We start from the raw sequence: 27,971 nt of genomic DNA, 5'->3' as shown, positions 1-27,971 counted from the left end.
TTGGATAAACTTTTGCTAACGGAACCAATCCCAATATTATTTTAATTAACCTGTTCTCATCCTATCCTGCCCTTCCCAGTCTCAATCTCCTTCTTTTAAAAAAATAAAAATAAATAAAACACCCTTCCTTCCCCCTGCATTTCCCTTCCTCTCCGTCTGTTGGCACTACCTGCCCGCCCGCCCGCATTCCGTCTCCTCCTTCGGCCTGTGAAACGCAGAGCCAATCCCGCCCGGTTGACTCCTCTCCTCCCCCCTCCCCCTCGGCCTTCTTTTTGTGGTCTCCTCCCTCTCCCCCCCTCCTTTTCGGCCTCCTCCCCTCCCTTCGAGGCGGCGCTCCTCCGCCGCTATAATCACGTGACGGCGACATCCGGGCCTTTTGCCTTCTCTCCCTCTTTCCAACATGGCGGCCTCAGGTGAGTGCTGCTTGGCGGGGCATGGGCCTGCAAGCTCCGGGACCCTTTCCCCCCCCCCCGAGGCCGGGAGATATAGCCGGGCGGGCGGACCCGGGGCGAGGAGGGCGCCTGAGGGGGAAGGCCGCTGCTTCTTCCCGCGGGCTGCCGCCCTCCAGCCTGCCTTCTCCCCCCCCCCCGCTTATGCGGCCCGTCCCCTTCTCAGGCAGGGCGGGCGCGCGCGCGCCTCGGCTTCGAACGTTGCGGCCTCGGGCCGTTCCGAGCCGCGGGCGCGCGCCTGACCTGGTGGGTGGGGGGAGGGGGAACGGCTGGCTGGCGTGAAATGACTGGCCCAGGAGGAGGAGGAGGGGGGGCAGATGGAACCTTCCACCGCGTTCCAGTGCGCAAGCGCGGCGGCGGCGGCCGAGTGGAATGGGGGAGGGAAAAAAAGAATGGAACCCGGGGCGGCGCCCACGTGGGTGCAGCCGCCTTGCCGCGCGGCTGGCTCCCCCTCGCTCTCGACACGGGAGGGGCGTGGCCAAGGCTGGGGCGGGGTCCGCCGCGTGGGCGTCCCAAGCCCCGCCCCGGCGACCCACCCTTGGCACCACCAGCTGCTTCTGCAATATGTAGTGCGGGGCGGGGAGGGGGCGATCGGGGGTCAGGTTTTGGTGTCTCTCTCATTGGCCATTTATTCATGGAAGGTTTTGGCTTGGATTTGCCACTCTTTAGATGCACTTTTCCCCCCATCCAAATTCTCAAAACTCAACAATAAGCCCCCATGCAGAGTTCTGAGAATTCGGATGGGGGAAATGTGCATCTATACAGTGGCAAATCCAAGGCAAAACCTTCCATGAAAAAATGGCCTCTCTCATCGCCCCCACCCAGAGAAGGGGTTGGGCAAAGTGTCCTTCAACAACCGAGAAAGGGCCGTAGCTCAGTGGTGGAGCAACTGCTCAGCATGCAGAAGGTCCCAGGTTCAATCCCCGGCATCTCCAGTTAAAGGGACCAGGCAACTAGGTGCCTGCCAGAGACCATGGAGAGCCGGTCTGAGTAGACAGTACTGACTTTGGTGGACCAAAGGTCTGATTCAGTATGAGGCAGCTTCATATTTTGGGGAAGGGCCATAGCTCAGTGGTAGAGCATCTGCTCAGCATGCAGAAGGTCCCAGGCTCAATCCCCGGCATCTCCAGTTAAAGGGACCAGGCAACTAGGTGCCTGCCTGAGACCCTGGAGACCCGCTGCTGGTCTGAGTAGACAATACTGACTTTGGTGGACCAAAGGTCTGATTCAGTATGAGGCAGCTTCATACTTTGGGGAAGGGCCATAGCTCAGTGGTAGAGCATCTGCTCAGCATGCAGAAGGTCCCAGGTTCAATCCCCGGCATCTTCAGTTAAAGGGACCAACCAAGTAGTTGATGTGATAGCCTGAGACCCTGGAGACCCATTGCTGGTCTGAGAAGACAATACTGACTTTGATGGACCAAGGGTCTGATTCAGTATAAGGCAGCTTCATGTGTCCATGTGAGATCATACAGACAACAACTGCCTTTTGGTGAGGGGCTGTGGCTCAATGGTAGAGCCTGTGCTTGGCATGCAGGAGGTCCCAGGTTCAATCCCCGGCATCTCCAGTTAAAAGGGACCAGCCAAATAGGTGATGTGATAGACCTCTGCCTGAGTCCCTGGAGAGCCGCTGCCGTTCTGAGTAGACAATACTGGCTTTGATGGATCAAAGGTCTGATTCAGTATAAGGCAACTTCATGTATTCAAGTCCCTGAGTCGAATCTCACCTAGGCACTAGGAGGCCTTGGGCTAAGGTTTTGCCTCTCATTTTAAGTGCCCCCCCAAGCTTCCCTTATCTGTGATAAGGTAAAGGTAGTCCCCTGTGCAAGCATCAAGTTATTACTGACCCATAGGGTGTTGTCATATCCCCACGTTACTAGGCAGACTATGTTTACATGGTGGTTTGCCATTGCCTTCCCCAGACATCTACACTTTACCCCCAGCAAGCTGGGTAATCTTATCTTGATAAGGGTGTGAGAATATTGGCCTGCTTTGCAGGGCTGTTGAAAGGATTCCCGAGGCATTGCTGGGGAAGTGTTTAGAACCTGCAAGTGCTATAAAAGTCCTTATCCTCTTTTGGAAAATGAAGAGGCAGCTTTTTCCCTTGGTGCCCTGTACTTGTTTGTTTATTTAGATATCTGCAACTTGCTTTTCACCGCATTGGGTTGCTGCATCATCTCCCCCATACTCCCACTTTAATAGCACTGTGGGATAGGTTATGGGCAGAGAGAGCCACTTGCTCAAGGTCACCCAGCCAGCTTCTGAGGCAGAGTTGAGATTGGAACCAGGATGTCCCAAATCCCAGTCTGGGCCTCTGACTGCAATACCAAGCTGGCTTGTGTGTCATTCAGTAATAACAAATTGCTTCCAATTTGTATAGTGTTCTCCCCCCCCCTTCATCTTCCTTGGCACCTGACATTTCCAAACACCATGTCCTTGCTGTGTCACAAGTCAGCCTTTTTGTTCATAGAGAGATGTGTTAGTCTGGCTATTCTGCTACATCCTTTTCATATGAGGTGTGTGTGTGTTGGGGGGGGGGGAGTGTCATTTTGCTGTTTGCGCCTCTGTTCTACACCGTCCTCCACACACGCACACACATTCCCAACAATCTGTTCAGTCCAGCTTGCCGCTCCCCAGCAGTTTTTTTCCTCCCGGGCCACGATTTGTATCTTGTGCATCAGAAAATGCTCTCTCGCATCATTCGAGCAGCGCTGAAAACATGGTAGACTAACTCCTCATGTAGTTTAACCTTCTGGAAAGCGTATAGGCCGTTGGGCCCCAGTTGTCATGCACTGAGTATGTGCAAGCGTTTAATGTACTTGCTACATAGGATTGTGGTGGGAAATGAGACTTCTCTTATGCTGCACATGCTGACTTCCCCATTTCGATTGGCAAATGGGACAGTGACGATGGCTGACAAGCTGCCTTGAAAGACGGCTTGCCTGCGCCCCATTTCTCCTGTGTTGTACAGCCATGGGGATGTTGGATGTATTTTAGGGTGTGTTCTCAGTTTGCATGATGAAGAAACCAAACAAATCTGGCCTGAACCTTGTGTGGACAAACCATGTGCTCTAGAATGACTGCCAGGCTCCATTTTGGGCCCCTCTAGTCCTACGTGGTGTAGTGGTTAAGAATGGTGTTTTGGAGCGGTGGAGTCTGACCTGGAGAACCGGGTTTGATTCCCCACTCCTCCACATGAGCGGCAGAGGCTAATCTGGTGAACTGGATTTATTTCTCCACTCCTACACACGAAGCCAGCTGGGTGACCTTGGGCTAGTCACACTCTCTCAGCCTCACCTACTTCACAGGGTGTCTGTTGTGGGGATGGAAGGGAAGGTGATTGTAAGCCGGTTTGATTCTCCCTTAAGTGGCAGAGAAAGTCGGCATATAAAAACCAACTCTTCTTCTACCAAATTTTTATTTATAATGTACTGGTTCATTTGTAGGGCAAAGACTCAAGAATACTAGGTGTGTGTGTGTTTAAGTTATCCCTCGGATGTGTTCTGTTGCATATGACTAATGTGTTTTTCTTGTGCAAATTCTGGAAAAGCCACACTGGCAGTCTTGCTCTTGAAGAGATCTTTGGACTGACTGCGCACAGGTATCATCAGCTTCTTCTGGCTCCTAAACTAATATCGGTGCATAATGGTGCCCGATAATGCAGAAACTGGCATTGATGACCTAGAGCAGCAGTTCCCAAACTGAAGAAATTTGAAAGAAAAATATTACTGCCGTCCGGTTTAGTATATATGCGCTAGGTGAAAATTAGGGCTCCATGGCGAATTCCTCTCCTGAAAAGTGCTCCGCGACTCAAAAAGGTTGGGAACCGCTGACCTAGAACGAGACCCCCAAATCCACTGTGACTGGGAGTGGTTTGTCAGTGGACGTACTGATGAGGAAAGGGTTCACCTTATGGAGGAAGCTTGAAAACTGCCCTGTGTTGTCCCAACTTATGTATGGATGGTCTCCTGAAACTGGAAAGCTTTGCTCTTCAAGAGAGTGCTGTCGCTTTCCCCTTCTTGCAAATATGGGTTCAGCCTTTGTTCCTTTCCACCCACTGGCTGCTACCCCCAAGTTGACCCATCCCGGTATTGTGCTAATTCAGTGCACTTAAAATGTCTTCCTGACCCACTTCACTTGTGACATAGCGTATTTACTTATACTCTTCTCACATGAAGCTGCCTTATACTGAATCAGATCATCAGTCCATTAATTGTCAGCATTGTCTACTCATTGTCTGGCAGCGGTTCTCCAGGGTCTCAGGTAAAGGTCTTTCGCATCACTTACCGCAGGGGTTCCCCAACGCGCCCATAGGTGCCATGGCGCCTGCCAACACCATTCCTGGTGCCCACCAAGTGCTTTTCGAAAGTGGGTGGGGTTGGATGGGGCTTCTGCCCAGCAGGGCTTCTGATCGGCTGTTAGAGCAGATTTTGCTTTGGCGGCATCCACTAGCACGAGAATCTTCACTGAACGACTGAAAGTAAGCTAATTCACAGTGGGTAGCCGTGTTAGTCTGTCTGCAGTAGTAGAAAAGGGCAAGAGTCCAGTAGCACCTTAAAGACTAACAAAAATATTTTCTGGTAGTCTTTAAGATGCTACTGGACTCTTGCCCTTTTCTACTACTGAAAGTAAGCTGTGTGTATACAGGGAAATACTTTCAAACAATATGTTCATTTTTAAAGGCATCTCATTAAACAGAGCTTTTGCCTGAAATGTTGAAGGAATACTTTTATTCATGCCCACGCTCCCTGACATTGTATGAACACGTACTGTGTACTCAGACCGGCAGCAGCTCTCCAGGGTATCAGGTCTTTCACATCACCTACTTACCTGGTCCCTTTAACTGGAGATGGTGGGGACTGAACCTGGGACCTTCTGCATGCCAAGCAGATGCTCTGCCACTGAGCCACAGCCCCTCTCCCATGGTGGGCTCTGCCTCCGGTGGCAGCCATTTTAGGGTTGCGCCCATCGCCCTGTGTCAGAATTCCAAAGAGGCCCACAGGCTTAAAAAGATTGGAGACCCCTCTGCAATGAAGACCCAAAGTAGATTACAGCATCAGTCTCCTTGCCTGTATTTTATTTTCACAACAGCCACCCTGTGAGGTAGAGTAGGCTGAAAGAGGTTGACTGGCCCAAGGTCACCCAGTGAGCTTCCATGGCAGAGCAGGGATTCATACCCAGGTCTCCCAGATCCTAGCCCAGCATTAGAACCGTTTCACCCAGCTGGCAAACCCAAAAGGCTTTTAAGGCATATAAAAGTATAAAAGCTCGTCACATGTTGGTCTCCCTCTCCATGCTACACTGCTTGTAGTCCCATTGCTTGACTTCCTTTAGGAGAAAAGCATACAATAGGCCTTGCTCTATTGCAGTGGTTCCCAAACCTTTCGGGCCACTGCCCCCTTGGTGCCACAAATTCAACCCCAGCCATATCAAGAGCATTATTCAAAAATAGGGGTTTGCATGATGCACTAAAGAAGATAATAACAATAAAATTTCAAAACAGTAACAATTGCACCTCTGTTCAGAATCCAGTTAAAACTTTTTTTAGTTGAAATCTATTCAACAAAACTGATGAACTTGATCCAGTGGTACCAGCTCTTCAAAGTCTGGAAAAAAAATTCTGATAGTTTCCACCAGATTTGCCAGCATGGCGCCATAGCTTGATCTATTGTAAATTAACGAACAACACAATTGAAGGGGCCCACCTCTAGCGCCCCTCTGCTGCCCCCTTGCCTCTTAGTGCCCCCCTAGGTAATCCCACTGCCCCCTGTGGGGTGGTACTGCCCACTTTGGGAACTACTGCTCTGTTGTCTTTCATTCTTACAACTTTCATGTTTCTTGGTCTCTTGGGGTCATCTACACTTCTGGATACATAAATACTGCATGATGAGAAGGAGTCTAGTATTTTTAGCGTTTCTGTAGGCAAGGGAAAGTCTTTAGTAGGTTTTTAATCTGTAATACAGTGCACAGGCCTAAATAGAAGAAGAGTTGGTTTTTATGTGCCGATTTTCTCTACCACTTAAGGAAGAATCAAGCCGGCTTACAATCACCTTCCCCTCCTCACAACAGACACCCTGTGAGGTAGGTGGGGCTCAAAGGGTGTGACTAGCCCAAGGCCACCCAGCTGGCTTCATGTGTAGGAGTGGGGAAACAAATCCAGTTCTCCAAATCAGAGTCCACCGCTCCAAACCACCGCTCTTAACCACTACACCATGTTGGCTCTCTATATTATAGGAATATATATAGGAGGGGCTGTGGCTCAGTGACAGAGCATCTGCTTGGCATGCAGAAGGTCCCAGGTTCAATCCCTGGCACCTCCAGTTAAAGGGACTAGGCAAGTAGGTGATGTGAAGGACCTCTGCCTGAGACCCTGGAGAGCCGCTGCCGGTCTGAGTAGACAATACTGACTTTGATGGACCAAGGGTCTGATTCAGTAGAAGGCAGCTTCATGTGTTCAATATCCTATGTATGTATAGGAATCCTTAAGTGTGGGAAGAACATCTGTACAAAACAATGTTCGCGGTGTCTGAATGGAAGGGTGTGTCCTTGTATCCCTGTTTGTGAGGGTATTGTGGATCAATCTCTGCGGGAGGTTTGATTCTGTGCCCCCCCCTCCCCCTGCCAGTAGCTTCATCTGAAGGGTGACTTCTGGATGCCTTTGAATTGCAGCAGGCTGCACCAAACAGCAGTTGCACTAGAAAAGCTAGGGTCCAAAGTGAGAATTGTAAAGCTCTTAGTGGAGCGTCACTTCAGCACTGCAGTAAACCAGATTTTGTAACTGAGATAACCTTCTACCAGAAATGCTACGTGTAAATGCCTCAAGGACTGGCCTTTCACATGAACGCATGAAGCTGCCTTATACTGAATCAGACCTTTGGTCCATCAAGGTCAGTATTGTCTACTCAGACCGGCAGCGGCTCTCCAGGGTCTCAGGCAGGGGTCTTTCACATCACCTACCTGCCTAGTCCCTTTAACTGGAGATGCCGGGGATTGAACCTGGGACCTTCTGCATGCCGAGCACAGGCTCTACCACTGAACCACAGCCCCTCCCCTTGTGTATGTGTCTTTTTGGCCGGGAAGGTCACTCCCATTATTCCCCCCACAGTGTGGGGGCAAACCTTAACAAATGGAGCACAAGTTAGTGTGTGTAGTGGTTAGAGTGAGATCTCTTAGAGACTAAGATCTCTTGAGTTTGAATCCCTACCCTGCTATGGAAGCTTGCTGGGTGACTGTGGGCCAGTCATACTCTCAGCCTAACATACCTCGCAGGGTTGTTGTGAGGATAAAATGGAGGAGAGGAAGGTGATGTAAGCCTCTTTGGGTCCCCGTTGGGGAGAAGAACAGGGTATAAATGAAGTAAATAAATAGGAAATGGGTACGCGATGTTCCGTCTCTTTTTAATGTTTTAAAATTATATTACAATGTTTTATTGTAAAATGTAAAGAACAAGTTTATGCAAATCCCACCTAAACCTGAGTACGCTTTAAAAATAAAGTTCTGTCTCTCAGTTGGAGTTTACTGCAAAACTGACTTAGTAGCACCCACGGCTCTGAAAGATAAATATTGAAGCATGTGTGGATTTCATAGTTAAACCAGGCTGATAATTTTATTTATTGTTGGCTTCCGCCGTGGAGTTCTGAAACTCCTGTTTATAAAACTGAGCCGCTTGCGAAAGAGTTCCCTGGTGTAAAATCAGTGGGATGCGCCCTCTCTTATCTGTTACATGAGCTCGATTACTTTTGTACGCTGCCTTGAATGGTGAAAAAGATGACATGGGGTAAATGCAATGAAGAAGCAGCAGCAGAGATGAAGTCTGAGGTTGCGTTTATTTTACGTAGCCTTGTCTAAAGGACATTTCCCGTTGTATCCCTATTTCACTCCCAGAATGAGCCTGTGAATTAGGTAGAGGTGAGGAGGTGTAGTGGTTAGTGTCCGATTACAACCGGGAAGATCTGGATTCAGATCCCCTCTGTGCCATGAGGCTCATTGGATGACCTTGAGTCACTTGTGTTCTCCTAACCTACCTCACAAGGTTATTGTGATAAAAATAACAGGGTGGGGTGGGGGAAGAGGACCTTATATGAAGAAGAAGAGTTGGCTTTTATATGCCGACTTTTTCTACCACTTAAGGAAGAATCAAACCGGCTTACAATCGCCTTCCCTTCCCCATCCCACAGCAGACACCCTGTGAGGTACCGGTAGGTGGGGCTGAGAGAGCTCTAGGAGAGCCGTGACTAGCCCAAGGTCACCCAGCTGGCTTCATGCGTAGGAGTGGAAAAACTAACCTGGTTCACCGGATTAGCGTCCGCCACTCATGTGAAGGAGTGGGGAATCAAACCTGGCTCTCCAGATTAGAGTCCACCGCTCCAAACCACCGTTAACCTCCACACATTGCCACTTTGAGCTCTTTGGCGGAAGGTCAGAAGAATAATCTTACAAACCCAGGAAATTATCCAGAGCCTCACAGCTGGACAGAATTTGGCTTTCCGTGCCCCAGTCCAGTGAGGAAGCCTCTTCGGTAAACCACCCTTTGTTTTGTTCCCAGGAGTAAGCATATTGTGCTTCAGGTGGTAAAACTTGATAAACCGTTCCACAAAGCTGTGTCACAATAGGGACGTGCGTCATATTGCAGCGGCAGTTGTTAAGTGGCCGAGGAAGCTGCCTTGGTTGAGTGACGGGGTGGTGTCTGTGGTTAATGGTAGCTTTGACGTCGGATTCCTCATGACCCAGTTCCTGGAAGGGAGGAAAACAACTTGGCCAGCTTTGCTGCAGCTGGCGTAATGAAGTTGCGATATGTGATATGAGCAGGAACCGGTATTGGTGTGGGCATGTGCTATCAAGAGAGGCTGCTTTCATCCATGCGACCCCCCCTCCCTTGTATTCTTCTAGAGCTTTTGACAATGCTGGTGATGTGTAAGCTGTGCTGTGCATGATTGCAGCCGGGTGGGCTTTGTGCTGTTCGCTTGTGAGTTGTCAGCCATTTGATGCCAGCGAGGCTCGCTGGTTTTAAGTCCGGTGCCTGCTAGTTAGGACTGCGTTTGCTGTCATTGACCCCAAGTAGGAGCATGGTAGGGAAGAAAGAGAAACTGAAATGTCTAGATTGCAAAACATTTTAAATCTATTTCTGTCTTTAAAAAAAAAATTATTAAGAATTTTAAACATTACAAAAACACATACTCGTACACATGCATTCAGTCCAGATCTTCCAAGGAAATCAGTTAATAATTATGAACGAACCGGTAACTAATCAGAGATCACTCATTTTGATTGTACAATGGATTTAACCTATTAATGAACTACTGTGAATTGTGTGTGTGTGTGTATAATATGCCTACTTTTCCCACCACTTAAGGAAGACTCAAACCGGCGTACCATCTCCTTCCCCTCCCCGCAACAGACATCGAGAACACTCATTTTGATCATACAATGGATTTAACCTATTAATGAACTACTCTGAATTACACATATATATGTATATGTAATTCAGAGTAGTTCATTTATATATGATGTCTTCTCATATATATACCAACTTTCTCCACCACTTAAGGATGACTCAAACCGGCTTACAATCACCCTCCCTTCCCCTCCCCACAACGGACACCTTGTGAGGTAGGTGGGGCTGAGAGAGTGTGACTGGTCCAGGATCATCTAGCTGGCTTCATTTCAGATAAACATCCTGCTCTTTATACCAATCCTCTAAATAACCAAGACTCTAAATTCTAAAATTATAAACAATATTTAATATTATTACACTTGGTTATACTTACCATCCCTACTTTAACTCCACTGTAAATTATTTCTCAACGCTATAACTGCCTACTTTCCCCATTTATTTCTTGTTTGTCTTCATCTATCCTCTACACACGCACTACTTCAAAATCTATTTCTGTCTTTAAAAAAAAAAAAGAAGACCCAGCTTACTCTGGAAATGCAGCAAGGTTCGTTTTACACTATCACTGCAGTCAGGTGGTTGCATGGCTGATCAGTAACCTTTTTTAACCCTAACATGCCGTCGCATTACCGTGCACGTGCGCACACCTTTGCCTGTTTGAACTTTAGCCCTTCCTAAAGGGCTCACCTTACTATTTTAATCATCTGTGCTGCTTGCAAGATGACGGTAGTTCAGGGAGGTAACTGAACAACCCTGATGGCTTTTTGTTTTTTAATACTGTATACAGCTTTCCCTCAGAGCCTTGTGGCGCGGAGTGGTAAGCTGCAGTACTGCAGTCAAAAGCCCTGCTCATGACCTGAGTTCGATCCCAACGGAAGTCGGTTTCAGGTAGCCGTCTCAAGGTTGACTCAGCCTTCCATCCTTCCGAGGTCTGTAAAATGAGTTCCCAGCTTGCTGGGGGTAAAGTGTAGACCAGTGGTTCCCAGAGTGGGCAGTACCACCCCCTGGGGGGCAGTGGAATTACCTAAGGGGGCAGCAGAGGACTGCTAGAGGTGGGCTTCTTCAACTGTGTTGTTTGATAGTGTAAGGGGGCGCTGGGGTTGAATTTGTGGAACCAAGAGGGCAGCGGCCTGAAAAGTTTGGGAACCACTGGTGTAGACAACTGGGGAAGGCACTGGCAAACCGCCCCGTGAACACAGGGCACTTTCACACAGCCCAAATAATGCACTTTCAATGCACTTGGAAGGTAGATTTTACTGTGTGAACTGGCAAAATCCTCTTACAAACGATCGTTAAGGTGCACTGAAAGTGGATTGAAAGTGCATTATTTGGGCTGTGTGAAAGTGTAGTCTGCCTAGTAAACGTCGGGATGTGACGTCCCCCCATGGGTCAGTAATGACAGTGCTTTTACAGGGGACTTCCGTTACCTTTTTACAGCTTTCCCACTCAATGTATTTCCATCAGGCGTGTAGTGTCTGAGTCTGTGAATATCAGTTAAGGTTGCCAGTTTTGGATCTTCAGAAAGTACCAGCTTCTCGCGGCACTGCCGGTGGTGAGGACGAACCCAGAGGTCAACCAAACAGAATCTCACAGAAGCAGTGTTGGTAGGACCAGGGCAGAGTCCAGCAGGTTCTGGTTAGAACGTGGCAGAATGTAGAATTTGGACACCGATACTGGTTTCCCTACAGCATTTCTTTTTTACATTCTCGGCATTTAGTCCTGTGAAATGTGATGAGTAGCTTAGGCCAGAGAGCATGCAGCAAATAAGATATACTGTTAACAAGTCGTAGTATGAGGGATGAGGCTACCGCTTCAAGGATGACAGAGTGGGGGGGGATGATTCATGATATTTTTGTGAAGCTGCTAATACATACGGTGGCATTAACTGTGGCTGGTGAAAGCGTCTTTGCATTTTGTGGCCCACAAACTCATATATTTTCTCATTTGATCTTTTTTAAAAATTATTTTTATTGCATAATAGCGGATACAAAGAAAACAGGAAAAAGCACAAAAATATATATAGAATACATAACCGCTCATACAGTTTGTTACTTTATACTTTAAAAGACAGTCCAATATAATATATCAAACTGAGTTTGATAATATATCAAACTGAGAGAGCCAGTGTGGTGTAGTGGTTAAGAGCGGTGGTTTGGAGCAGTGGATTCTGATCTGGAGAACCAGGTTTGATTCTCCACTCCTCCATATGAGCTGCGGAGGCTAATCTGGTGAACCGGGTTGGTTTCCCCACTCCCCATGAAGCCAGCTGGGTGACTTTGGGCTAGTCACAGCTCTCTTAGAGCTCTCTCATCCGTACCTACCTCACAGGGTGTCTGTTGTGGGGAGGGGAAGGTGATTGTAAGCCGGTTTGATTCTTCCTTAAGTGGTAGAGAAAGTCGACATATAAAACCAACTCTTCTACCATATATACTATTATTCCAACATACTGCTATAATTGCTGCTAAACATACAATTATACTTGCCTATTAAGCTAAATATCTTCTCATATCTGTTTAACTAAATAGTTGATCTTTTGTATCTTGAAAAGCTTTCAAAGGGCCTTACGATAAAACCAACCTAATGAAAGCATAAAGACTAATGCAAACAAGATATAAAACAGAGCAGCAACCAGTCAGCTTAAAATCTGCTAAAGCTGTAGAAGTATCAATCCATCTGGGCCGTGGCTCAGTGGTAGAGCCTCTGCTTGGCATGCAGACGGTCCCAGGTTCAATCCCCGGCATCTCCAGTTAAAGGGGCTAGGCAAGTAGGTGATGTGAAAGACCCCTGCCTGAGACCTTGGAGAGCCACTGCTGGTCTGAGTAGACAATACTGACGTTGATAGACCAAGGATCTGGTTCAGTAGAAGGCAGCTTCATGTGTTCAACCCTCACGGACATAAAAGACTTCACCTGGGACTGAACTGGGAATAAGGTGTGCTCTGGTGAGATCTAGGAAGAGTGTTAACAGCGTGTCTGATTAAGTCCTTTTAGAAAGTTTCTGTACACTGGCTAAGGTTGTCCTTCACTGGGAGGGGTTTTGGCTTTTGGAGGAAGGAGTCGTGGCTTCTTCACAACACTTTGCTTGCTGTCTGTGCATGTCTCTGTCAAGGCAGTCATCTGTTAAACTTGTTTTTGTTCTGCCTTCCTATTGTAATTACTGATATCTTGTAGGAAGTTGCAGGAACCTCCGGGCTTGCCTACTGCAGGGCAGAAGCAAATTAAGCTCCTGATGCTTTGAAGCACTTAACTGAACCATTTTAACGGACGCGTGGAACGTTGAGGTTTTTGAGGTGTGCCGGGAGGACTTCCTATGTTTCTGCTGAAATAAATCCTTGTCTAATTGCACCGTTCTGGGATCTTGGAAAAGAGGTCCTAGAATTACGGGAGATGTTAGTGCATGCAAGAACTACCCGAGACTGGATAAGCTTTGTCTTCTGTTAAGCTAATATATTTATAACAGAAATATGACACTACTTTATTGTGTGGAAGCAGGGTGGTGGGAGGTTGAAAGGGGGAGGCTAAGGTTTTGTGGATAACATCAAAATAACAACTTGGGGGAGAAATCATGGCTTGCAGAAATATGTAAATGTTTCCACATTGGGGTCAGGGCTGTAATTCCTTCGCATCACCCTCGAGGTTAGGGGTCCCCAACCTTTTTTTGTATCACCCTCTAAGTGAGGAGTCCCCAACTTTTTTCTTTTTTATTAGAATTTTTATTTCAGTACGTAAACATAGACATACATAAAAAAACAAAGAAAAAACAAACTATATATATCAATATATATATATGTGTGTGTGTGTGTGTGTGTGTGTGTGTGTGTGTGTGTGTGTGTAAAGTGCCATCAAGTTGCAGCCAACTTATGGCAGTCCCTTTTGGGGGTTTTCATGGCAAGAGACTAACAGAGGTAGTTTGCCAGTGCCCTCCTCTGCACAGCAACCCTGTTATTCCTTGGTGGTCTCCCATCCAAATACTAACCAGGGCTGACCCTGGTTAGCTTCTGAGATCTGACGAGATCAGGCTAGCCTGGGCCATCCAGGTCAGGGCATTTCTCTCTCTATCTCTATCCAGCAGAGTGTTTAGTGATGGAGGTGATTTCCATTTGAAACCACCTTGGTATCCCTGTGTTATATTTCTGTTTTTAGGTTTTTCTTTTGTTGAAGACACTGAATTACCTCGCAACGTTTTACGACGGTCTTGACAGTATTAATGGGGGACATTGGTCCCTGTTTTGCCCGTTTTGAGAGTTGGTTATGTAGCCTAGATGGGAGTTTATGGGGGTTCTTATTGTTCACTTGGTTTTTTTTTTTTTTGTATTTTGTGATGTTTTGATGCAACCATTTTAAGTTAAATTAATAAAATTATTTTTAAAAAGATATATGTATACACATATACATAAGACCTGCTTTCAGTTGCAAAGAATATATCTATAACAACAAAAATATTTGCTAGCTCTCTAGTTATCTTTTATACTCTATATCTTATTGTCTTTATTGTCATCAGAAGTTATCTACTTTATTACTCTTAAATTCTTATTCTTTTAATTTTCAAATCCACATATCAAGTCATTTTTTTCTGATTTCCGTATGAAGTCCATCAGGGGATTACAGTTTTCAATGATCTTGTTTAGATTCTTTTACCTAATTAACGCAGTTAGTTTTGCTGTCTCTGCTAATTCTAGTGGCTTCATCAGCCATTCTTCTAAATTGGGTACTGCTGAGTTCTTCTATTTTTGCACATATAATAAACTTGCTGCTGAGACCATGTATAGAAGCTGTGTTCCGTATTCTTTTTCAAACTGTTTGTCCATGAGACCTAAAAGGTATATCTCTGGCTTCATTTTAAAGTTAACTTTTAAATTCTTTTGATTTTCCAAATGTGGGTCCTCGACTTTTTGGAGCCTGTGGGAACCTTTGAAATTCTGAAACAGGGTGGTGGGCACAGCCACAAAACAGCCGTCCTGGGAAGCGGAGCCAACCACACACAGGAAGCCCAAGGGAAGGGGACATGAGGAGTAATTTTTAAAAAATACACTGGGAAAGAGAAAAGGAGACAAAATTAAACCCACACAGGTAAGCAGCTTCTGCTGATGTTATTTTAGTCTTCACAGCCCGTTCGCTCTCTGATGGCCAGTCAGAAGCCCCACCTCCTTTCTAAAAACACTTGGTGGGCACCAGGAAAGGTGTTGGCAGGATGCTACGGTACCCACGGGCACCATGTTGCGGACCCCTGCTCTACGGTTCAGTCCTAAAATAGCTTCCAGCATACATTCGTGTGAAGACAGTGGGATCACAGGCCTGTAAGCCACATTTGGATATTTTTCACCCAAACTTAGACAGGCACCATACGTGGGGCACCTTTTGACAAGAAGTCTTGTTGGCGCCTTAAGGTTGAGAATATGTACCTTCAGCTATGGAGCTGAAAGTAAAGCACACTAGAGCAGCATCTGAAAGGCAGAGCCTGTGAACCAGGAATGCCCCTCCCTTCAGCTCTTGCCTCTTGCATGAACTCGCTAAGTACTTTAAGCAAGCTGCTATTTCTCCCCCAGCTGCCCTCTTCTCCCCCCTCTCTACCCCCAGCGGTATTAATGATAAATGACCCACCGTGTAAGGACGTATTGAGATAATGCACTTTGAATGCCGCAAATGCATTTATATGTACTTGCTAAGTATTAGATAAGGGAGTCTAATATTGATATAGATCAGGGGTACCACGGCACCTGTTGACACCTTTTCTGGTGCCCGCCAAGTGTTTTTAGGAAGTGGACGGGGGCCAGGTAGGGTTTTTGCCCGGCAAGTCTTCTGTTTGACTATTGCAGATTTGATTGGCTGTGCAGATTTTTTAATACATTGCTTTGGTAGCAGCTGCCACCACAACACAAGGATCTGCACTGTTGTTACTGAAGTTAAGCTGTGGCAATCATTTTGTGGCTGGCTCCGCCTCCTGCGGCAGCCATTTTGTTGCTGTGCCCACCATGCCGGGTCGGAATGCCAGATGTGCCTGCAGGCTCAAAAAGATTGGGGACCCCTGATATCGATCTTTGGAGGACCAGTCTTCATTGAGACCCCGTGTTTATTCTGACTGACAGTGGCTTTCCAGGGCCTCAGGTAAAGGTCTTTCCTAGACCTGTTCGTGATCATTGATACCAGGGTTTTAATCAATCAATAAACCTTTAATGGCATATCCAATATTACAAAGAGGAAAAAACAGTATAATTACAACTATCAGCTAAAAAAGCTAAAACAAACATAAAATCATAACACAGAGTTTCCCAAATTTTTCATTGTTAACACATCGACTAAGAAATTGGCCACCGCCACAGTGATCTCTACTGTTGTATCGTTCAATAAAATTTGACATTATATTTTATTAGGAAGATAATATTTAGAATGTATCCAAGTATTTAACCATTTCTTCCTTGCGGATGCGTATAATGAGCAATCTAGCAATATGTGCTCGATTGAGTCCAAAGAGTTGGAGCCACATTCACATTTCCGTTCATGTTTAGGAATATTTTGAAACCTTCCATATAACAACTTCGATGGGATTGATACCAGGGTTTTAAACTGAGATAGAGAGCCAGCGTGGTGTAGTGGTTAAGAGTGGTGGTTTCGAGCAGTGGACTCTGGAGAACTGGGCTTGATTCCCCCCTCCCCCAAATGAATGGCGGAGGCTAATCTGGTGAAGTGGATTGGTTTCCCCACTCCTACATGTGAAGCCATCTGGGCGACCTCGGGCTAGTCACACACTCTCAGCCTCACCTACCTCACAGGGTGTCTGTTGTGGGGAGGGGAAGGGAAGGCGATTGTAAGCTGGTTTGATTCTTTCTTAAGTGGTAGAGAAAGTCGGCATATAAAAACCAACTCTTCTTCTAAACACGCACAACATGTATTCTAACACAGCATCTTCCCTTGTCAATAAGGATATTTTTCATGTGGATTCCACTCATTGATCTGCTGGCTCCTCTCAGAATATTGTTCAGACCTGGCCACCGGGAGCAGAAAATGTGTTTGTAGAGCTCCAGAAAAAGTCCTCATGTCTAGAAAGCATAAAAATGACAAAACAAACTCCCGAGAACATTTAATTTCCATTTTGTACATTTACCTATGTTTGAAAATATATCATCATCATTCCTTCCTTGGCATAAAAGCACAATACGGAAGGATACAAAAAGGAATGTAAATATTAAAAGGTTCCCTTTATAGAAAAGTTAGAAGACAGTTTGAATAATGCTGTTTGTTGATTCTGCCATCTAGTTAACTGTTTGGCGGGCTTTTAAAACAAACTTTAAAAACTGTGCCACCGTCTCCAATATTTGGGGCAAAACGATTGTTCAATAAAGAGGACACCTTAAAAGAATCTGAGACATTCTGTCTGCTAAACGACAGGGGGCTTAATAGTTGGTAACGAGTTTCTGTATGGAAACTACAATAAAATAAGACATGAGCTACCATTTCAATACAATTGTTGTTTGAAAATATATTTTAAATCTCCTGCCAGCCTTGCCCATGAAGTCACAATGTGATGACATAGTGGGAATTATCACAATGTGGAGGCAAATAAAATTGACCCTGTAACTCTGCCGTAGGATTTACACTGTTAATAAGAGAGGGGGTGGGAGCCAATGGTTCAAAACCATGCCGTTTATCTTTGGTCAGAGACTGGCCAATTACTATGCAGGTTGCAGAAGAAAGTAAGTAGACCGAATCCAAGCCGCGGTTTCTCGGGCTCTTGGCCGTTCCATCCTGGGCCGACACCGCGTCCTTGCTGGTGTTTTGGGAAGCTGGATGTGGTCTCAGTTGAATCGGCGGACACCTTGACAAAGTATTGAGGGTGGTACTTAACGGGCTGTCCTCTCCACTGTGGGATGGGAACACTTCAAGGTTGCACCTGTGCTGATCGGTTTTGGTGGCTTGCAGTGGGGAATATCCAGTTTGCAGGCCTGCCGGAGCAATGGCCAGTGCTGCATCATCCCTTCTGAAATAAACTTTTTGGTGGGTAAAGGCACGAGGGGAGGGGGGGAGTTCATAAGAGCATACTTTACCCCTGGGAGAATGGTCAAGCTTTAAGCTGCCAGGGCGTGAAGAAGAAGAGTTGGGTTTTCTGTGCCGACTTCCTCTACCTGTTAAGGAGAATCAAACCGGCTTACAATCTCTTTCCCTTCCTCTCTCCACAACAGACACTTTATTTATTTTTATTTTATTTATTTTGTGATTTATAACCCGCCCTCCCTGGCCGAAGCTGGCTCAGAGCGAGGTAGGTAGGTGAGGCTGAGAGAGTTCGGAAAGAACTGTGACTAGTCCAAGGTCACCCAGCTGGCTCAGGAATCGGCTGTTAGAAGGGTAGATCTCATAAGGATTGCACTGTTATTCACCCCCATTAGGGAGAATCAGTGCTTTTAAAAAGCAGAAAGTACATTGCCCTTTTAAAAGCCACGCTAACGGAAACAAGGAAACACTTGGGACCCCTCTAGCACTGGAAATGATGTCTTCTAGGGAGACCATCTGTGGCCTTAATAGTATGCGATTATCCAGAAACCCTCTTTCTTGTAGAAAAAACTCACCTCTGCTTGTGACTGTGCTTTCTTGCAAGCTGCTAGCAGCAGTATCCCGGGGGGGGGGGGTAGGAAAGTAATTGTTAACTTGTGCGCTGCGGCAAAAACTTCTGTTATTTACCTGTAGCAGCTCTTCACAACAGGTGAGCAAGCTCTTCCCAGCAGTCGCCGCCTCCTCTTAACAGCCAGCCCTGGCAACACTAAAGGAGCGGTCCATTTGCTTTGGTAACTGCTCAGCTCATGGCAAACACCCTACCAGTCTGTTTATTCAATGGTCAGATAATAGGGGCAGGGTTCCAAGAATAAAGAATTAGTGCGCTGCTTGGATAAAAGCTTATCTGTGGCGCATGGGGACCGTTCTGCACCTTTTGTCGGGTGGTGGAGGTTCTTAAGCGGGGCTGGATGTGACACCCCACCCCCCCGTCAACTGAATTCAACTCATAAAGGGCTCAACCAGTGTGCAATTTCAGCTGCCAGAATCATTTATACCAAATACTGAAAATCTAATACAGTTCCTGGCATTACAGAGTGGAACATTAAACTTTCTGATTTTGCATTGATAGCCAAATTAACGCAACTGGTGAATATGAAATCAACACATGAAATTTGTGTTGAAATGGCAGGCTTTCTGTGATTACTATTCAGGTGGTAAACGGACAGTTTAACAAATAAGAAAGTAACTATTTATTATAAGAGAAAAGTGTAGTGACGTATAAGATGTTTAAATGTTTAAGGCGATTGAGAGAAGTAATGGTACTAGTGTTTTTTTTAAGTCTAGTTTATGTGGAGGCTTAAGGGGATTAAATACACCTTTTTCTTTTTAGTGAATTCTAAGACTCGGTATCTCCAGTTTCTTTGGTCACATTATGAGAAGGCAAGAGTCACTAGAAAAGACAGTCATGCTAGGAAAAGTTGAGGGCAGCAGGAAAAGAGGAAGACCCAACGAGAGATGGATTGACTCAATAAAGGAAGCCACAGCCCTCAATTTGCAAGACCTGAGCAAGGCTGTCAAAGATAGGACATTTTGGAGGACTTTGATTCATAGGGTTGCCATGAGTCGGAAGTGACTTGACAGCACTTAACACACACACACACACACACACACACACACACACTGGCTGAGAGGGAATGATTTGCCTGGTTTGGGATTATCTGAATCTCTCTCTTCCTGACCAGACCCTGCATTCTCGTTCTTATAGCCAGCTGCTTTTCTTTGTGAGGTGTTGCTGCTCGGTATGAACCCCAAGATGGAGCAGTGGTGTCCTGCATATGATATTCTATTCTAATGGCTTAATAATAATTTCCACCAGCCCCCCCTCCTTATTTTTCCCCTCGATCACATGAACACATGATGCTGCCTTATACTGAACCAGACCCTTGGTCCATCAAACTCAGTATTGTCCACTCAGACCAGCGGAAGCTCTCTAGGGTCTCAGGCGGAGGTCTTTCACGTCACCTACTTGCCTAGTCCCTTTAACTGGAGATGCCAGGGGTTGAACCTGGGATCTTCTGCATGCCAAGCAGATGCTCTACCACTGAGCCACAGCCCCTCCCCTTGAATGAGGCTTGTGGGGAGCTCTGTGAACAGTTACATGGACGGAGGGGATAGTCAGAATACTACTGCGACACTGAAATATGACGGTGTACAAAATTGTCCCTCAACCCTGGCAAGTGTTTGGATGGGTTCCTCCAAGGAATATGAGGGGCGTGAGGTGGAGGCAGGCAATGGGGAACCACCTCTGAACGTCTCTTGACTTGAAAACCCTATGGGGTCACCATAAGTCAGCTATGACTTGACGGGGGTGGGGTGGGGAATCTAAACATTACTTTCCACTTCTTTTAAAGTAGAGTTACATTGGTTGTACGTAAAAGGGGTTGGTTCACATAGACTTCTGCACTGGCTACAGGACAGGTAGGGTGGCCAACAAACTTTGGGGAAATAGTATTGGCTTTGTCCTGCCGAAAGAATGGGGAAGTACTGTGGCTCAGTGGTCGAGCATCTGCTTGGCATGCAGAATCCCCCGGGTTCAATCCCTGGCATCTCCAGTTAATGGATAAGGCATGTAGGTGATGTGAAACACCTTTCTCTGCCTGAGACCCTGGAGAGCCGCTGCCAGTCTGAGTAGACAATACCAACTTTGATGGACCAAGGGTCTGATTCAGTATAAGGTAGTATAAGGTAGCATCATGTGTTCATGTGAATGTGGAGCATGATGCTGTGATGGGAACATGGATTTTTATCCAATGCATTTTCTGTCCTAGGGGCAGTTCTTACTAGCTTTAAAGGTGAGCTGGCTCTGTCAAAATGTTACCCACAATTTTTTTGCTTGGGATGGTTGGGCTTTATAGTTTTGAAACATTAAATGGGTCAGCTATCCATTGAATGAGCGGTCGGTAGGCGTGGCACAGCTAAGCATTCGTGTTGAAGCAGCTGAACATCTTTTTTTTCTCTACCCTTCTCTTGGCAGCTAAGAAGAAGAACAAGAAGGGGAAGACCCTGACTCTGACGGACTTTCTGGCAGAGGATGGCGGTACTGCTCCTCCTACCTTTGTTCCAAAGCCAGTCAGCTGGGCAGATGAAACAGACGACCTGGAAGGAGATGGTAAGATGGCAACTCCCTTGTCCTCAACACTGTAGGGCTTGTCGTTTGACGACTAGACTCTGCATATTAGCAGGGGCAAGGGGACCATGTAACACAGGGGTGTCAAACTCATTTGAGAGCCACCGTGGTGTAGTGGTTAAGAGCGGTGGTTTGGAGCGTTGGACCCTAATCTGGAGAACCGGGTTTGATTCCCCCCTCCTCCGCATGAGCGGCAGAGGCTAATCTGGTGAACTGGATTTGTTTCCCCACTCCTACAAATGAAGCTAGTTGGGTGACCTTGGGCAAGTTACAGCTCTGTTAGAGCTTTCTCAGCCCCACCTACCTCACAGGGTGTCTGTTGTGAGGAGGGGAAGGGAAAGGTGATTATAAGCCGGTTTGAGTCTCCCTTAGGTGGTAGAGAAAGCCGGCATATAAAAACCAACTCTTCTTTGTCCTGAGGGCTGAATATGGCGTAAATATCACTTGGTTGGGCTGGGCAGGGCCATGTGTACTGTAAAATTTAATGCCAGGTACCGGGGTTACAAACTTTATACAAGACACAGGGAAAGCCAATTAATGATATTATTTTTCAACTTTATTTTTTACTTTCAAATCACACTTTTATTTGGCATAAAAAAGGTACATAATAAGGTTTTATTTTTTACTTAAAATGCAAGCATGCTTAAAACAACAATGCTGTTACAGTATTTTCTTCTATTTAACAGTCTTTGATTATTGACACCTTGGGACTGTGGGGGTGGCTGCCTCAGTTGGCGCATGCGCTTTGGGCTCGCCAACCCAGGTTGGGAGCGGGGTGGGGAGGTGGCTGCCTCAGCTGGCTCGCGGCCAGATAAGACCTCTCAAGAGGCCGGATCCAGCCCGCGGGCCGTATGTTCGACACCCCTGCTGTAACATTTAAAGTAAGAGGAAAATGCAACTTCTTACTCCATTGGTTTTTCTGAGTAAGCATCTTTAGGAAAAACTTGAGTGGGGAAAATAATTACAGTAGCAGGATCATGAAAACTTCCAGGAATCCACTGATGGTTGCTGGCCTAGATCATTAGCCAGAATTTGTACGGCGTCTTTGAACTGAGTCTGGTTTTACCTGTCATCTTGCTGAACTTCAAACATCCAAATCGCAAGATGCCGTAGTTCCGCTGTGCCCTGCATGGGTCAGGCTGCACTTGGAGTATCGTGTGCAGTTCTGGAGGCCTCACTTCAAAAAGGATGTGGACAGAGTCGAGCAGGTGTAGAGGTGAGCGATGAGGATGATCAGGGGCCTGGAGACCAAGCCCTACAAGGAAAGGCTGAGGGGCATGTTTAGTCTGGAGAAGAGGAGGCTGAGGGGGGACAGGATTGCTCTCTTTAAGTATTTGAAGGGCTGTCACTTAGAGGAGGGCAGGGAACTGTTCCTGTTGGCAGCAGAGGATAGCACTCGCAATAATGGGTTTAAATTGCTTGCAGAAAGGTACTGGCTGGATATTAGGAAAATAATTTTTACAGTAAGAGTTGTTTGACAGTGGAATCTGCTCCCTAGGGAGGTGGTGAGCTCCCCCTCCCTAGCAGTCTTTAAGCAGAGGCTGGCCAAGCACTTGTCAGGGATGCTCTAGGCTGATCCTGCACTGAGCACGGGGTTGGACTGGATGGCCTGACTAGCCCCTTCCAACTCTATGGTTCTATTCTATGATTCTATGCTCTGAGCACTTCTGTGGCTTGTTGCACTGCAGGGGTGAACCCACAGCTTCTTCCCCAGCTCCATGCATTTCCAAAACTAACTTCACAAGGATATTGTCCCTCTAGCTCTGACCTGAGGCGGGGGGAAGGCAGGGTCTCTCTCCTCCATGTGCAGCCGGGCATCAGAGAGCCCTTAGTAAAAAAAAAAAAAAAAAGAGCAGGAGCTCCCTTTGGCTTTGCACAGGGCTTTGGAGACGGTTGAAAGGCCGCAAGACATTTCTCTGCTTTCCTAGAGTCTCCTAAGACAGCGCGAAGTCAGGGAGGGCCTTTGCTTTTCCCCCAGGTGCCGGAGGACCAAAGGGCACTGGCTAGATTTTTCAAAAAGGCAGCGGCTAGTGTTCAGCGGACAAACACAGTTAACGTGTGCCCTTGGGAATTGATTTCTTTAATAAGCTTCAGGCTCTTGGTGGGCTTAAAAATGTACTGTATTCCTGATTCCATCAATTTTTCCCCAAGAAATCGCTGAAACTATCAGCTGAGCTCTGAATTTGTTTTTTAAATATGTGTTTATTTATTATCAAGAAATAACTACACATAAACATATACTCATACAAACCAAACATATAATATAACCAGCCTTCCAAGATGTGAAAGGCCTCTGCCTGAGACCCTGGAGAGCTGCTGCCGGTCTGAGTAGACAATACGGATTTTGATGGATCGAGGGTCTGATTCAGTATAAGGCAGCTTCATGTGTTCATGCTGGGTTGCAGAAATGGAGCCCCATGCGAGCATGACTTGGCAACAATGCCTGTCGTAACTCCTTAGCTTCCAGTATGCATGTATCAAGAGTCATCGTTACGGATCTTGGTATATATTTCTCAGTAATCACTTCCATTCATTAATAGGGAGTCGGCCTTGCGATGGCTTGCCGCCTTTTCTCTTGATGGCAACCTCTCCCTTTCTGCCGCTTTCCCATCTAATGGATGGCCTTCGGCCAGCCTCTATTGTATTACTTTTTTATGATCTCTTTTGTAAGGAGAAGGTGCTTAGAGGGAATCTGCTTATAAATTGGCCTAGCTGTTCAGTGGGCTATACAGCAAGGAGATGGTTCAAGAAACAGGGGACTGTCCATGCGCACAATCTTTCAATCACCTGCTTCTGCTCTGCTGCTTGCAAGTGAAATGTCGGCTATATAGCCAGTTAGCGGGGGTCAGTAAATGTGAAGTTTTGCTCCATATATAATGTGAAGCACCAAACTTTCTTCCTAGTTTCAAATAAATTATTTGACTTCGCTTTGATGTCAAAATTAACATATTTGGTGAAGAAGAAGCCAACAGATGAATTCAAGTTGAAGCGGCAACCACTTTACGATAAATACGCAGACGTTTAAAGTACCTTTATTTTAAAGCATGTAGAGAAGTAATAAGTTTAACCAGTACTTAACAATTGAAGTCGCTAGTTTTAGTTTATTTAATAAATCAATAAGATTATACTTATAGTTCTATAAATTACTTCACAAAAGTTATTTGATTATCTAACAGATATAATAGCAAGTATCAGATATGAATGTAATAGTCATATCAATTAGTACTTAACTATTTAAATATTAAATACCACCTAATGATTTTTTGGTAAGAGCCCCGTGGTGCAGAGTGGTAATCTGCAATACTGCAGTCCAAGCTCTGCTCACGACCTGAGCTCGATCCCGACGGAAGTTGGTTTCAGGTAGCCGGCTCAAGGTTGACTCAGCCTTCCATCCTTCCGAGGTGGATAAAATGAGTACCCAGGTTGCTGGGGGTAAAGGGAAGATGATGGGGGAAGGCACTGGCAAACCACCCCGTAAACAAAAGTCTGCCTAGTAAACATCGAGATGTGACATCACCCCATGGGTCAGGAATGACCCGGTGCTTGCACAGGGAACCTTTACCTTTAATGATTTTTTTTAGATAAGTTTAATGTTTGTGATGGGGGCAAAAATGTACTATTATATCGAAGCTTGGACACAGATATGTTGACACTTTTGTTAATCCCCCTATATTCTTTTTCCCTTTTCTTTTTCTCTGTATCCTCATATATAAAACATTTATTTTAAAAAAAAACTTTCGTTCTAGTTTCTACCACCTGGCATAGCAACGACGACGATGTGTACCGAGCCCCTCCGATTGACCGATCCATCCTGCCCACTGCACCTCGGGCAGCTCGGGAGCCCAATATTGACCGAAGCCGTCTCCCAAAGTCACCCCCCTACACTGCCTTTCTGGGAAACCTGCCCTATGATGTATCAGAAGAGTCTATCAAGGACTTTTTCAGAGGACTTAATGTGAGTATTGAAGGGGCGGCTTGAGGTTTTTTCCTTGGTGATCCATTCACCGTTGTGGGTATCCTGTGGAAACAGGCAGAAAGCATTTGGTTGGTGAATCCTGAGAATTGCATTGTGGAACCTTGAGTACCTCAAGCCCATGCTTCACATTCTTTTGGGGATGGGGGGGAGCATTTGTCCTCATGAATAGCAGCAGTGTCTTTTTTTAGAGAGCCAGTGTGGTGTAGTGATTAAGAGCGGTGGTTTGGAGCGGTGGACTCTGATCTGTAGAACCGGGTTTGATTCCCCACTCCTCCACATCAGCGGTGGAGGCTAATCTGGTGAACTGGATTTGTTTCCGCACTCCTACACATGAAGCCAGCTGGGTGACCTGGGGCAAGTCACATTGTCTCAGCCCCAACTATCTCACAGGGTGTCTGTTGTGGGGAAGGGAAGGTGATTGTAAGCCAGTTTGAGGCTCCCTTAAGTGGTAGAGAAAGTCAGCATATAAAAACCAACTTTTCTTCTTTAGCTGTGGAACTTTTTTGGGGGGAGGGGGATGGATAGCTGCTTCTAGGACAAGCCCCTGGAATGGTTTCCAGTTGTCTGTGGAGTTTCTGGGTCTTTTCTGCAACGTACATGGGGCTGTTGCACTGTCAGATATCTTAAAATATTGGTGTGACTCCAAAAAGCCCGCTGTAGCAGGAGAGAGGTGACCCTGGACTCTGTCTCTAGATTTAAAAACAGCTCAAAAACCAGAGGACAAACACAGCCTGCAGTGTGCCCTTTGCAAATAGCACCATGCTAAGTAAAGGATAACCTCCTGCCTTAGAAGCAAAAGGCTGCAAAACAAGAGGCACCATTTACAATTATATTCCATGAAATTGGCTCAGTAATCTTGACCGTAATTCTTGCTCTCTGCTCTTTAATGTACTTTTTCGGATTTAAAATTGAAGTTGTACCTCCAATAAGAGATCAGAATGTCCTGGAAAAAACTGGGAGGAAAAATGGGTAGGGTTCCCCACACACCCCAAGCTTTCCCTCCCATTTTTCTGATGGAAAATTTGGGGGAACTACTAAAAAAAAAAACCATACGAAATATTTTCTCTTTATTTATCTTGGATTTGCTTTCAAATTTAGAATGAGGGAAATGCTTTTAAAGACAAGGTGGGCATGCTGTAGATATGTACAGCTCTTAAATCCAAGATGCATTTCTGCGTCTAGAAGAATGCCTAATCTTCATGAGGGGAGCATGTAGGGCTGTCGTTATGTAGCGTGGTATAGTGGTTAAGAGAGGTGGTTTGGAGCAGTGGAGTCTGATCTGGAGAACCTGGTTTGATTCCCCACTTTTCCACATGAGTGGCAGAGGCTAATCTGGTTTCCCCACTCCTACACACGAAGCCAGCAGGGTGACCTTGGGCTAGTCACACTCTCTTAGCCCCGCCCACCTCACAGGGTGTCTGTTGTGGGGAGGGGAAGGGAAGGTGATTGTAAGCTGGTTTGATTCTTCCTTAAGTGGTAGAGAAAGTCGGCATATAAAAACCAACTCTTCTTCTGAAAGTTTCATTGAGAACTTTTTCTTCTTAATTGTTGCATGCCTTCTGTTGTCCTTTTGACCTGATCTCTTCCCTTGTGGTTGATCTTTTCATCTCTCAAACTGCTGTGACACACATACCCACAGATTGGATACAAGTAGCTTATTGCCCTACCTTGCTGTAGCGGAAAAAAGATCAGGAAGAGGTTGGGTAAACTCTAAAGCCAGCGTGAGTATAATGGTTAAGAGCGGTAGTTTGGAGCGGTGGACTCTGATATAGAGAACCGGGTTTGATTCCCCACTCCTCCACATGAGCGGTGGAGGCTAATCTGGTGAACTGGATTTGTTTCCCCACTCCTGCACACAAAGCCAGCTGGGTGACCTTGGGCAAGTTACAGCTCTGTTAGAGCTCTCTCAGCCTCATCTACCTCACAGGGTGTCTGTTGTGGGGGGGAGGGAAGGGAAGGTGATCGCAAGCCGGTTTGAGTCTCCCTTAAGTGGTAGAGAAAGTCAGCATATAAAAACCAACTCTTCTTCTAAAAGTTTCATTGAGAACTGAGCTCTCTCTAACCAGCCTTGCTCAAATCTTGCAAATTGAGGGTGGTGACTTCCTTTATAGAGTCAATCCATCTCTTGTTGGGTCTTCCTCTTGTCCTGCTGCCCTCAACGTTTCCTAGCATGATTGTCTTTTCCGGTGACACTTGTCTTCTCATAATGTGACCAAAGTACAACAGCCTCAGTTTAGTCATTTTAGCTTCCTGGATCAGTTCAGGCTTGATATGATCTAGAGCCCACTGATTTGTTGTGGTTTTTTTTTGGTGGTCCAGGGTATCCGTAACACTCTTCTCCAACACCACATTTCAAAGGAATCTACTTTCTACTTTCTTCTAGAACATGGGGAGGGGGGAGCAATTACCCATCCAGGATACCCTCCTCCAAGAGAGAACGCGTTAGGGGCGACCAAGCACTGTGTCTCGGCATGAGTTACTGTTGCCCTTTCTTCTGAGGGCAGGATACCCCGTTGCATCTGTATGTCCGAAATGACTGATCCCATCGCAACACGTAATGGGATGTAACAGAATTAGCCACTTTTAGTAGAAGCCAATTGGGAATAAAGCAGAGCCCATAGCAGTGGTGTAACAGGCTGCCCCCTCCATGGCTTTGGCCATCTAAGTGATGTTATTATACACCGTGGCATGCGGTTTGCAAATTACTGTTCTGGTCTCCCAACGGATTGAAAAATTGGTCGCATTTCCTCATAGCAAAATCCCTTTTGTCATTTCTGAAACGCGGCACATAGCTCTGAACTTAAAATTATGTGTGACGGGAGTGATGAAACTGCTTTCAGAGTTCGAAGAAACTTTCCCTAAATTTAGAAAAGATTCTGAAGTGTAAGGATGTGTCGCTGGCAACCAAGGTCAAGTTAATTCATGCCATCGTATTCCTTATTACTATGTATGGGTGTGAAAGCTGGACATTGAAAAAAGCTAAT

General features: G+C 46.1%; 1 protein-coding gene across 2 annotated transcripts in view; it reads left to right on the top strand.

The window, feature by feature from the left end:
- Nucleotides 1-313: 313 nt before the first annotated feature.
- EIF4B (eukaryotic translation initiation factor 4B) overlaps nt 314-27,971 on the top strand; it is a 72,949-nt gene continuing 45,291 nt past the window's right edge. For both annotated transcript variants that reach the window (XM_056858475.1, XM_056858483.1), the window contains exons 1-3: nt 314-413; nt 20,859-20,993; nt 24,758-24,966. In XM_056858475.1, the coding sequence (XP_056714453.1) occupies nt 401-413; nt 20,859-20,993; nt 24,758-24,966 (357 nt within the window). In that variant the 5' untranslated portion in view covers nt 314-400. The remainder of the gene's footprint in view (nt 414-20,858; nt 20,994-24,757; nt 24,967-27,971) is intronic.

The sequence above is a fragment of the Euleptes europaea genome, chromosome 1 (genome assembly GCF_029931775.1).
Source record: "Euleptes europaea isolate rEulEur1 chromosome 1, rEulEur1.hap1, whole genome shotgun sequence".
Taxonomy (NCBI): Eukaryota; Metazoa; Chordata; class Lepidosauria; order Squamata; family Sphaerodactylidae; genus Euleptes; species Euleptes europaea.
The sequence above is the reverse complement of the archived record's forward strand: the minus strand, read 5'-3'. Positions and strand labels throughout refer to the sequence as shown.